Source organism: Ceratosolen solmsi, unplaced genomic scaffold, assembly GCF_000503995.2.
Source record: "Ceratosolen solmsi marchali unplaced genomic scaffold, CerSol_1.0 scaffold17, whole genome shotgun sequence".
NCBI classification, from domain to species: domain Eukaryota; kingdom Metazoa; phylum Arthropoda; class Insecta; order Hymenoptera; family Agaonidae; genus Ceratosolen; species Ceratosolen solmsi.
In genome coordinates this window covers 1,216,327-1,228,679 of record NW_011948445.1, presented here as the reverse complement: position 1 = coordinate 1,228,679, position 12,353 = coordinate 1,216,327, and the positions used below count along the sequence as shown (strand labels likewise).

General features: G+C 33.8%; 1 protein-coding gene across 1 annotated transcript in view; it reads left to right on the top strand.

Moving 5' to 3' along the window:
* The window catches only part of LOC105366158 (glutamate receptor ionotropic, kainate 2-like), a 28,940-nt gene that overhangs the window by 10,601 nt on the left and 5,986 nt on the right, over positions 1-12,353 (top strand). Inside the window, exons 7-9 of the mRNA XM_011504487.1 lie at positions 8,620-8,896; positions 10,749-10,947; positions 11,009-11,234. Coding sequence (XP_011502789.1) covers positions 8,620-8,896; positions 10,749-10,947; positions 11,009-11,234 — 702 coding nt within the window. The remainder of the gene's footprint in view (positions 1-8,619; positions 8,897-10,748; positions 10,948-11,008; positions 11,235-12,353) is intronic.

Here is a 12,353-nt window from a genome sequence, read left to right as displayed (position 1 = left end):
CTACATAAGCAGTAACGCATCACGGACGTTCCTTACAACCGCACCAATACAGGCTCAAACATCCACCATTGGCGAACCTCCCGTTCACATACGCAGTGCCGCAACACGAAGTCCTCCCCACCACACAGGCATAGCGGCACTCACGCTACACCGGCGGCAAGAGCAGCGTCGTTCGACTCGTCCCTCCAGTGCGCGCCCACCACCACAGCGACTCATCTTGCAAGGAGAAGGGATCGCGCCCCACTCTACCGAGAGTACATACACTCTCATTACCAACTGAAGAAACTTTCCTTATTTATTCACTCACACCTTCATTCATACATTTTATGATCATTAACTATTTATTATATTTATCATATTTAATAAAGGAAAAGACAATAAACATTAAAAGCAGTATTGAATAATTGCATTGCCCCTTCCACTTTCCAGCAACACCTCCACCCACAATCATAAGGAGGTTTTAAGTCTGATCCCAGACAATTTGGTCCTTCAAGCCGGATAAGTGGAAATATATGCATGCGTCCAATACTACTATATCAAAAGGAAACCATGGTAATAATATTGCAAGTAGATAATTGATCACAATAAAGAAAGTTTCTTCGATACTGTAAGTACGCCATTATTGCACTTATTATAACAAAATGTCTTATCAAGACAAAAAGGAAATCAAGGATTGCGGGAGCGCAATTACATCCAACGTCCAGGAACTCACTACATATGGTTCAACCATGGAAAAACTAACAATCGAACAATTAATGAAAGCCGTATCTCAGTGGGCCCGGATTACCACTATAAAAACACTAACTGACAGTCTCGGAACAGAACGCGTAGACATCAGCCTATATGAAGCACTAGCAATAAAAAACAAGATCGATAAAACGCACACCAAGTTTATAATGGAACACGATTCCATAGAAACGAGCTGGCCACAATCAGGCCTTGCTCACGAATACTTTACAAAAAATGCCTTGGTAGAAGAATTCATCTGTCATATCAAGGCCACAGCGGTGATCATGAAGTTGTATCAAAAATTGGGCGACACGACACAACCAATTAAAACCTCACTAAAAAGAATAAGCAATAGTCTCAGCACATGGAGCACAACATGAATGAGATACTATCTATGTGTTCGGAGTGATGCAGTTCCATGAATTTCAAAAAAAAAGGTCATACGCGCTGTGCGGCGTACAACATGTGCGCCTAGACCGGCACGCACGTGCGGACCGGGACGCGCACTCGAGCGAATGTTTACAAACAAAACTCGGCAAGTCCGAGCAAGTTTACGACATGAAATATAATTTATTATCTGATCTCACAAAAAAAGAACGCCTACGAAACTTCTAGAAGCTTCGTTTTCCAATGCCACAAGGAATTTTCTGGAAAAGACTCGCATCGGCACTGTTGCCGGCGCTGCATCCGCTGCATGCATATTTAAGCGCAGCTCGCCATATGGCGACGCTCATTGTAATATCACTCCGCGCTCACTCAAGTGTAATTGCCGCTCAGTGTTTCAGCATACTGTGAAGACAACACGTGGCCGTAGATTCAGCATTAAAGTTAATAATATACGTGAGCATTAATGAATAAAAATCGGCAGATTCAGTGCTGATTACAGTGAAGCCAATGGAATAGTAATCAAAGGGGACATCAAGTCCGCAGTAATAATACACCTTGCCTGCAGTTCACCAGGTACACCTTTATGTTAATAAATAAACTATTCACATCTTGCACAAAAATAAATCGAGCACACTTACGCTCTCTCGAACTAATCACTCGACATCATACAGGCTTGATAAAGTCGATCGAGCACACTTACGCTCTCTCGAACTGATCCCTCGACATCGGACAGGCCCGCTAGCACAAACAGGGCACACTTATGCTCTCTCGAACTAACCCTCGACATAGCACAGGCCCGCTAGCACAAACAGGGCACACTTACGCTCTCTCAAACTAACACTTCGACATCGTACAGGCCTTCAACAGCGGACACAAGAGTCACTGTGATTTACACACGTTATCAAGGAAGGACAAAAACAGATCGACCAATAGAATATAAATACAGATTATTGAATACTTCACGAGTTAGAAATCTTACCATTAACCACTTTTACCTGTGACTAGATTCTTCTACTGCCCCCTTAAATAATTAAAGACAATTAATTACTTAATAAATTCCATTAAACATCTTATACCATATCAAGTATAGTTATTCATACATCAAGCGTACTTGATACAAACACCATCTTCTCATGCTACCTCACAAGCATGATTGACTGACTACATCAGCTGATATTTACATCATCGGCATAACCTCAATTACAAGACATAGTAATATCCATAGAATCTACAATAATCAAGAATACAAGAACACACCCTCATTACTTCAATAGAATCATCTCTCTCTCTCTCTACACAACAGTGCAATAGTATTATAATTATTTACAATAATAAACCTTGTTTTACTAAATACATAATATTTTTCAGCCTTGTCAATTATTATTTCCTTTGAAATTATCCGGCTGAGAGACTAATCCACTGAACTATTGAATTGGTAGTTCGAGCCATAAACTAAACCTTTAAAATCGAACACTATGGAAGACACCATGGATAAAATACATAAGACATTCGCAATGGAACATAACTGTATTGAAAACGCCTGGCCAGCGAAAGATGTCAACCACGAATACTGTACAAAGGGTCCAGTGGAAGAAGAGCTCTTATGCTATGCTATTGCAAGAGCGAATGTCAGAAGGCTGTGTCGAGAATCAGGCGAATCTGCACAAACAAGCAAAACTACCAAGCCTGAAGAGAAGGCACATGCAATAGAACCACGAGAAATGGCTTATCTTTCCGACATAACTATTCCAAAATCCTTAGAAGGGAATCCCAAATGCAGGGAACTCCATGACAGTGAACGTAGCCTTGATTCACGTCGACGACAAAACAAGAATGACATGGGAACGATCACTGGCAAGCACCACTATACACCCAAGGCTCGCACAACTGAACTCAATCATACTGGCTCAAGTAGCGACATTAGACAACGTTACTGAAATAAGAGAACAACAAACGCAATCTCAAAACATCCGAGAAGAAATTCTCTAGAACACACCAATCATCAACGGCGTACGAGAAGGGAGGAAGGCATTGGAAACACAATCAATTTCATCCCCTACGTGTCTGCTGAAACAAAAACCACAAGTTATGGATGCGCGACCAATTCAAGAAACTCACCATTAAAGAACGAAAGCTGTTGCGAAAACCTACAGCCATGCACAAACTGTCCTGAATAACATTTGCCAAGCCCATGCCTCAGCAAGAAGGGCTGCATGAACTGCAACAATACACACCATAATCCATTATACGAAGAAAAGAGCCCTACATCCGAAGACGCTAGCTTATCAGTACACACCAGATGACTAGACCGGAAACTACAAACTCACCCAAGAGAAGACAACCAACGACCTTGCTGGCCACCGTAGTGAGTATAGTAAAATCACAATCAACCATATATCAAGCTCGCTTTCCTGTTGATACCGACTCTGAAACCACACTCATCACTGACAACTTGCAAGGAAACTTCAAGCAAATCCACAGAAAACCACTGTCATAATCGATAGCATAGGAAGGACATAATTGATGCAAACAACTAGTAAAAATTTCATAAAGTGCTAGCCACAGGTGCGAAGGCAATGCACATACTAAACAAGTTCACCGAATAGATCAATAGTTGATGTTAAAACAAATATATACCTGAAATACTAATAATAGAAATGATGAACTCTCCGAGAATATCTGATTACAATATCTCCCGAAAAATCTGAAATCATAAATAACATTTAAGTTAGTTGCAAAGGATGAATATAATATACGAATCACGTCATCTTCAGAATGAAGATTATTGGATAAATATTCTATATCATTTCAATAAGGGATAAATCTAATACACTAACTGAATAGATACACTAACTGAAGCTATAACCACAGAGCACTATATCATCAATAGTAAATGACCATACTAGATCGAAAAAATCAGTTACACATGAATGAAGTAAGAACAAAAATCAACAGTTTTATAACTATTTTATTATCTTCCTTAACTGTAATCACAATTACAACGAAACAAAATGTATAAGCTTAAGGGCAATTTAAGTTCATTATTAACAAACTTCACAAAGAAAGTGTTGAAGACACTTAATACAGATTCAGAAAACTGACAATCCAGACTCATGACCTAAAGGGAATATTGAACACAGAAACCATCTATAACAATGGGTCCTATATACAATCAAACAGAAATAAGAAATGACAATATTGATACTGAAACTAGAAACCTGGCAGTCAGAAACGTTGCCCAGATGAGGATAAAAACTTGCTCGCATGCAAAGAAAATTCCATTACCAAGACCTTAATCAAGACTGAAGTCAACTAATTACAATGAACGACGGTCAAGTCAAATTGACAAACCTAAGCCCAAGAGCAATGACTTCTATCCCAGAACACAGCATGCCTAACGATATATTGAATAAATACATATAAACCTTTCCCCTTGCAAGGAAATACGAATCAAATTGAATGGTGGATCTTAAATACAAGTTCAACTATTTCTAATAGTAAATTAAATATAAGGTCGTAACGTCACACATATCACTCATTATATTTACACTAATTGGGTTAAACGACTCACATTCCATCCTCTACACCTAATTCAAACAAGCTACTGTTACGCTTCGCTTAATGGCGAAGACCCAAGAGTTAAGAGATATGTAAAAACGCGATTGTACGATCCCACGTACATTCAACTCTGTGCCAACACATCACGAGGAGAAGATGAGGTTGAACCACTGGAAGACCTCATTGTGAGGCAAAAGACCACTAAAGGGACTGCATACCTGTCCATCAACTAACGCGGATTCATTCAGCGTACAAGAAAACACTGGTAAGAATCACTAGGCGAATCCAACAATTAAACCAAATTCGAGTAATCAAAGAACATTGTGATGACAAGAGTAAGAGCGTTATAAATTTAATGAAAAATGAGTCGCGTCAATGGGAAACCATACCCAGATTAAACCACCCACAAGGGGATTAGTGAAAACATACCTATCATCCGTTGTAACGACGTCCCAAGGCCAATGAGGACGCCAATGGATCACCATATGCATGTATTGCCAACAACAGAAGTCTGTGACTGCATGCCCCCAATCTAAGCAATTGCCAGTCAGGGAGAAAAAATGTTTCAAGGAGGAGCAACGACTATGGTCTAACTAGTTGCGCCTTACACCACTTACAAGTGCACCACCCCCAGAAACTGCAACAGATGATCTGCGAGACATCATACACCACTACATAACGAACTGTACTCGAGTCCAACCCAAGCAACTGTAGTTCATCACTAACCTTAATTGAAGAGATAAAACAATCGTCCAAAGACAGGAAGAACGTTGGTGCCAATCTCAGAGGAAAAAAAGAAATGTCAAACGCGATAATCGGAATCCACTGACATCGCCATAAGCATGTAAAAGATCACGAGGGCAACTAGGACCTACAAGGAATCCATTGGATCGACAACCACGAAAGAGTGCCAATCATTTGACTACTGTAGCCAAGGCACAAAATCTGCTACATTAACTGCAATCAGGACAATAAAGCAACTGGTGGAACACTAGGGAGAAAGATTCCCCTGGCCGTACGACTCATCACGCATGGCAGACATGTCATGAATCTTGGAGATGAAAACACTCTGCACTACAACTGGAACCCGATTCAACTGCAGGATCGCGGCATGGCAGGCAATTCCCAGTGAGAAAAAACAGCAATTAATTCATCGCGCTGTCCTCTTAGCCACCAAACCGTTGAAAAACTAAAAGTGTAAATTGTATTACTAACTGTACAATATAAAATTGATTACGATGCAGTCCACAAGAAGACGCGCCCACCCTTTCCAACCACATCTTCAATGAATTTTCGCCACATTACCAATGACTGAGACTGAGTCTTCTCAGCAATTCTACAAAAAAACACGAAGTCACCTTCGTGAAAGTATTCAACAAGAGCACAGTAGCTAAGGGCATTGAAAGAATAACTCAAAGGGTTACAAGGGACAGAAACAATCGTACCAGGCAAGAATAGCATGGTATTTGTCACGTCATCGGAACTCGCGCGCAATCACCCGAGAACTCTCTCTCAAGGAATTATCCAAGCCTAAGAAAATATGAATTCATTTCGCATCACATGATAAAAACGGAAAGTAGTGGTAAGCTCCGCCAACTTACATAAGGAATACCAGTGGATAATTGAAGAATCTCCACACTTCTTGCCCAAGTTGACTCAACCACAATCACAAGACCAATCCACATTCTACCAGTACTGCCAGTTCCCACCGAAAACTCGAAATCTAATCATCAATAAATTGATGATGGCGGGCGGAATGTTACGGATTAAGACAGTTGAAAGCGAAATACAAAGTAGGAGAGGTATGAAAGCGCGAACATTTGTTTATAAACACTAGCCAACGAACTCGAAAAATACTTCTACACCGAAACTCGAATGTACGACTATAATTCCGAAAAGTAATAACAATGAACCTTACAAGGCTATGCCCTATTGACGTCACGACAAATATTGGCATAGCAACAGCCACCGGTGCGCTACCGACGCCGCAAGTTCGTACGAGAATATTTATGGTCTCTCTATCCGTCTTTCAAGGTGTCACCACTACAGACATCGCTCACTACAACTACTCACAGACGCAAGCATCAAGCAGCCTAAAGAACTAATAGTGACGCCACAACTATACCGGCTCTCACGCTGACGTAAGCAACGCACCGCGAACGTTCCATACTACCCTAACTATACCGACTTCCACGCCTACATAAGCAGTAACGCATCACGGACGTTCCTTACAACCGCACCAATACAGGCTCAAACATCCACCATTGGCGAACCTCCCGTTCACATACGCAGTGCCGCAACACGAAGTCCTCCCCACCACACAGGCATAGCGGCACTCACGCTACACCGGCGGCAAGAGCAGCGTCGTTCGACTCGTCCCTCCAGTGCGCGCCCACCACCACAGCGACTCATCTTGCAAGGAGAAGGGATCGCGCCCCACTCTACCGAGAGTACATACACTCTCATTACCAACTGAAGAAACTTTCCTTATTTATTCACTCACACCTTCATTCATACATTTTATGATCATTAACTATTTATTATATTTATCATATTTAATAAAGGAAAAGACAATAAACATTAAAAGCAGTATTGAATAATTGCATTGCCCCTTCCACTTTCCAGCAACACCTCCACCCACAATCATAAGGAGGTTTTAAGTCTGATCCCAGACAGTAACAAATTTAATAGATACCCTCTACTTATTAATAGTAAAATCATAAATAGCAAACCATATAATATGACAAATAATTAACATACCATAATTTACCATGACTTTTGCTAGTGATATTAAGTATATCTTAAAAATAAATATTAATATATATTGATTTTACATCAATATCTATTCGTTTTACATTTATATATAGTGGTTTTATATGAATATATGTTGATTGTACATCAATATATGTTGGTCGTATTAATATATGGTCCGTGTTTTATTTGTTTTATATTGATATATGTTATTCCGTAGGATAGAAATAAATAATTATTTTGAATTTTTACAATTGATTACGTTCCATGTAGTTGATTCAACGTATTTTTGGTAATAAGGGAGGTAGTCTCCTTTCTTAACAGAATTTTATAATTGTAACTAATATACTCAAAATACTATGCATTATTAAATAAGTTGGACTTCCTTCTAATATTTAATTTTCAATTAATTAATGAATATAGCATTATTTTTTCTTTAATAATAAATCGTGATATTTGCTTTTGTTTTACACAGTGTACAACCATTTTTCAAAAATGGTTTTCAGTATATTAAATACTATATCTAGAAAAATATTATCTTCTGAGTAGGTAATCGTCAAAATTAAAATCTGAGCAGTCTTTGTTTTTGTAACCATCTTATACCGATAAAACTTAGATTCTTTGAAACACTCTATTGCTATAATTTTCTAACAGAATCCAGAATGATATAATTGCTTATAAATATTTTTCAATTTAATCATATAATTTATTCTTTTTTAGTGTCATTTGTTTCGAAGCGTATTTTGAATATCTTTATGATTTTTTTAAAATCAATTGTCATATAAAATAAAATAATTAAAATAAAAGGTAACCACTTCATAAATATTTAAAATAAATTTTCTTCTTCATAATAAAATGTTTATTAAATATAATAAATATTTTTTTTCTAATCACTATTAAATTAAACAAATTTTTAAAAGTAAATTTTTATTTTTGTCAGTAATGTTGATATTTCCAGTTACTTGATTATTTTCGATTTTACAGAAATGGAGTAAATTTTTAATATTAATATAAGAAATATTAATTATAAAATATTTATATTAGTCGTCTATTTCGCCATAACTATTTCATGTTTTACAGGCGCATATTTAAATCATCAAAATGTAATTATAATTTATAAACATATAATATACAAATTATAAGTTTTACCTTACTATTCACTATTAAAAAATTAACTAATAAATATTGTTATAGGTATTAGTATTTTATATCAAAAACCAAAACCAGCATCACCAAGTTTAATGTCTTTTTTACTACCATTTTCTACAAATGTATGGTTATATTTAATAGGAGTTTATTTAATTGTATCAATGCTTTTCTTTGTTATTGGAAGAATGTGTCCAACTGAATGGAATAATATATATCCATGCATTGAAGAGCCAGAAGAACTAGAGAATCAATTTACTATAAAAAATTCATTATGGTTTTGTATAGGAGCTATTATGCAGCAAGGTTCAGAAATAGCTCCAATGTAAGTTATGTCTAAAAATTTATTTACTATTAATTTATTTTTACTTATTGAGTTATAATATATTTACTATTGTACAATGTCTATGTAAGATATAATTTCATTAAAAAGATTATTACTAAAAATTATTTGCTGTTGAAGTACTTAAAATAAATATTTAAAAATAATTTAATAAATACTCTTATTATTTTATAAAATAAATTTATTCTTATATTTAATTTATTGATAATATTTATATATCTTTTATGATAACTTAAATTATAGATTAATTTTTACATAATATAAATAAAAAATATGAAATATTAATTTGAATTTTCTTTTAAATCATTTAAATATTATAATTTGTTTTTCCATTCGATTGATAATTTTATGTCTGAAAAATTTACATTTTTTAAAATAAAATTAAAATTAATGAAAATATAATAGATTAACAAAATAGAATAATAATAATATTATTTAACAACTTTATGTACATTTTCAACAAATTGGATAATAATTTTACAATGTGATTAAAACATTGTTTTACATTATGCAAAACATTCTTTATATAACAATCATTCATTAAATTATTAATATAATTTGAACAAGTAAAGACCATATATACACACATATACATACTACAAAATATATTTTATATATTTATAACATTATCAAATTAAAAATTTTACCAGAAGCACATAATATAGAGTTTAAATATTTTAGTTTGTTGTTTCATCAGGTTTTTTAGTAATCTTATCAAAGACTTTAAGAAGATCATAACTTTAATTACCAATGAATAATGTTGTTACTAATGAAACTAAAAATTTACCAAAAAATTAGAAAATCTTCAATATTAGCTGTAAAAATGAAATTCCAAGTTGACAGTTTTTGATCATAGACAGCCAAAAAATTATTATTATATTTGTGGTATGAGACAGTAAAGAAAACGAATATAAATACAATAATTGTGCATTTCAATTTTGTGCACTATTAATCATGAAAAGTTATTATTATTATGATTCCCTTATTTGTTGTCACATCTAATTTGTTTTCTAAAATCAAATCTTACCTTAAATAAATGACTTTTCAACTTGAGTGGTATATATAGCAAAGAATTAAAATTTCTATCAAGCATGTTTTTCTGATTAACTTAATAATCAAAATAATCTTATGCAGTTTTATAAATATATATATGTATGTGTGAATTATTATTAAAGTAATGTTAGTAACGTATTATTAGAATTATATTATAAAAATGTTAATTTATTTTGAATTTATGTGATAATTCATAGATATTATGCATAATTAGAATATTTAAATGTTACACACGAACTAAAACTAATAAATTATATTGTTATATTTATATATATTAAATACACAAACTAAAATATATAAATGAATATTATTTACATTATTTGTTATGTTGTAATTAATTACAAAAATTAAATCAAATAATACAAAACACATTTTTATATATAATTGATTAATTGTATATATAATTTACTAAATATAATAAAATGTAAATATAATTTATAAATAATTAACAAAAATTTGATCCTTAAACAAAATTTTAATTTTTTCTCTTTTTAATTAATTTCTCTTCTCTATTAATTTGATCAAGATCTTTTAAATAACATAATTTAATCAATTCTTTAAAACTCTTGTTTATATTAACAATCATTATTTTTAAAAGTAAAATCACTAAAAAAAAATAGTAGTTTAAAAAAACAGTTATTAATGAAATTTTATAACACATTATACGTAATTTGAAAAACTATTTTGTATATTTTATCAATTCTAATTAATATTTTTGTAAGAATTACAAAAGCATCAATAATTCCAACAATTTATTATTTATTATTAAATCTTATTTTAGAGGACATTCTACAAGAATGTTGGCTGGATGTTGGTGGTTCTTTTGCTTAATAATGGTGTCTTCATATACTGCAAATCTTGCTGCATTTCTTACAGTAGAAACAGTAGAAAGACCTATAAAAAATGCTGAGGATTTAGCAAATCAAGATGTAATAAGATATGGAGCTAAAAAGGGTGGATCCACATTAGGATTCTTTAAAGTAATTATATTTCTTGATTATTTAATTTGACTTTAAAAAGTCTACAAATACATTTTTGTAGGATTCAAATTCTTCAACATATTCAAAAATGTATCAATACATGATAGACAATGCAAAAGAAGTACTTACATCTGATAACGACGAGGGTAAGATAAAAACTATTAATGAAAACTATGCGTTTCTTATGGAATCATCATCTATAGATTATATACAAGAAAGAGAGTGCAATCTTACCCAAATTGGAGGACTGTTGGATCAGAAAGGTTATGGAATAGCTATGAGGAAAAGTATGTTGTTTTCAATATATTTTTGTATATTGTTCTTAAATTCTTACAAAATTATATCGTCTGAAATTTTCACTCAATTACTATTTGTATTTGACTATGAGACATTGATCATTCAGATTAATACTATAATATATAGTACTAAACATTGAATTGAATTAAATTTCAGTGCGCCAAAATAGAAAATTTAATTAGCATTACTAAATTATTTTTTAGATGAAAACAATTACAATTTACAATTACAATTTGTATTCAACTCAATTAAATGTGTATATTACATGATTTTTCAATAGTTTTTTTTTATAATACATATTAAAATAATAAAATATTTTATTATTGCACTAATTTTATCGTTAACATCATAGCATTGTATATGTACGATTTTGTACATACTATTTAGGAATTATTTCAATGTGTTCGAGATTCAGAGAATCTCTCGAATGTTATCATTTGGAGAAAAATCCCAACCGCTATCTGTTCGAGATTGCGAGAAAATTTTTCTTACCACAACTTCCCTCGGTCGTTGGACACTCAAGAAGGTCAATACATCTGGAAAACACTCGTGAATAGTTATTTTATTTATTCTCGCATATCTAAAAAACGTGATCATGATTTTCCGATGCAGTTAAATGATCTTGTTGTTTACTGCCAAGAAGACGGAGATTCTAAAAGAGTATTAGATATACGTAGCCTATCGAGTACAAAACATTTCATAAATTTCACTGCAATCCAAAACCCCTCACGTGCGACAACAACCAATCGGCGTACGTGCGCACTCGGTATCTTTTGACAATGCTTACATTGATCTTAACTACGCCGCATCTTGTAGATCGCGCTAGCCAACCGACCACGCCCTAGAGGATACCTCATATCGCTAAGTCCCATAGAAAGGAGAGACGACGAATAGTAGAACTCCCATCTCTTTCCGACACTTTCCCGATTTACCATATTCATGACTAAACCCGGAAGAAAATGGAAATGAAGGTGAGCATGATCCTTCATGCTGCCCAAAGTCGAACTCTGATTGGATACAGGAAAGAAGAAGGGGTCACAAGTGGAACCGGGTCAGTGAAATATTTAAGACGGACAATGCAATGTGCCGACACTTATTCTCACGAAAAG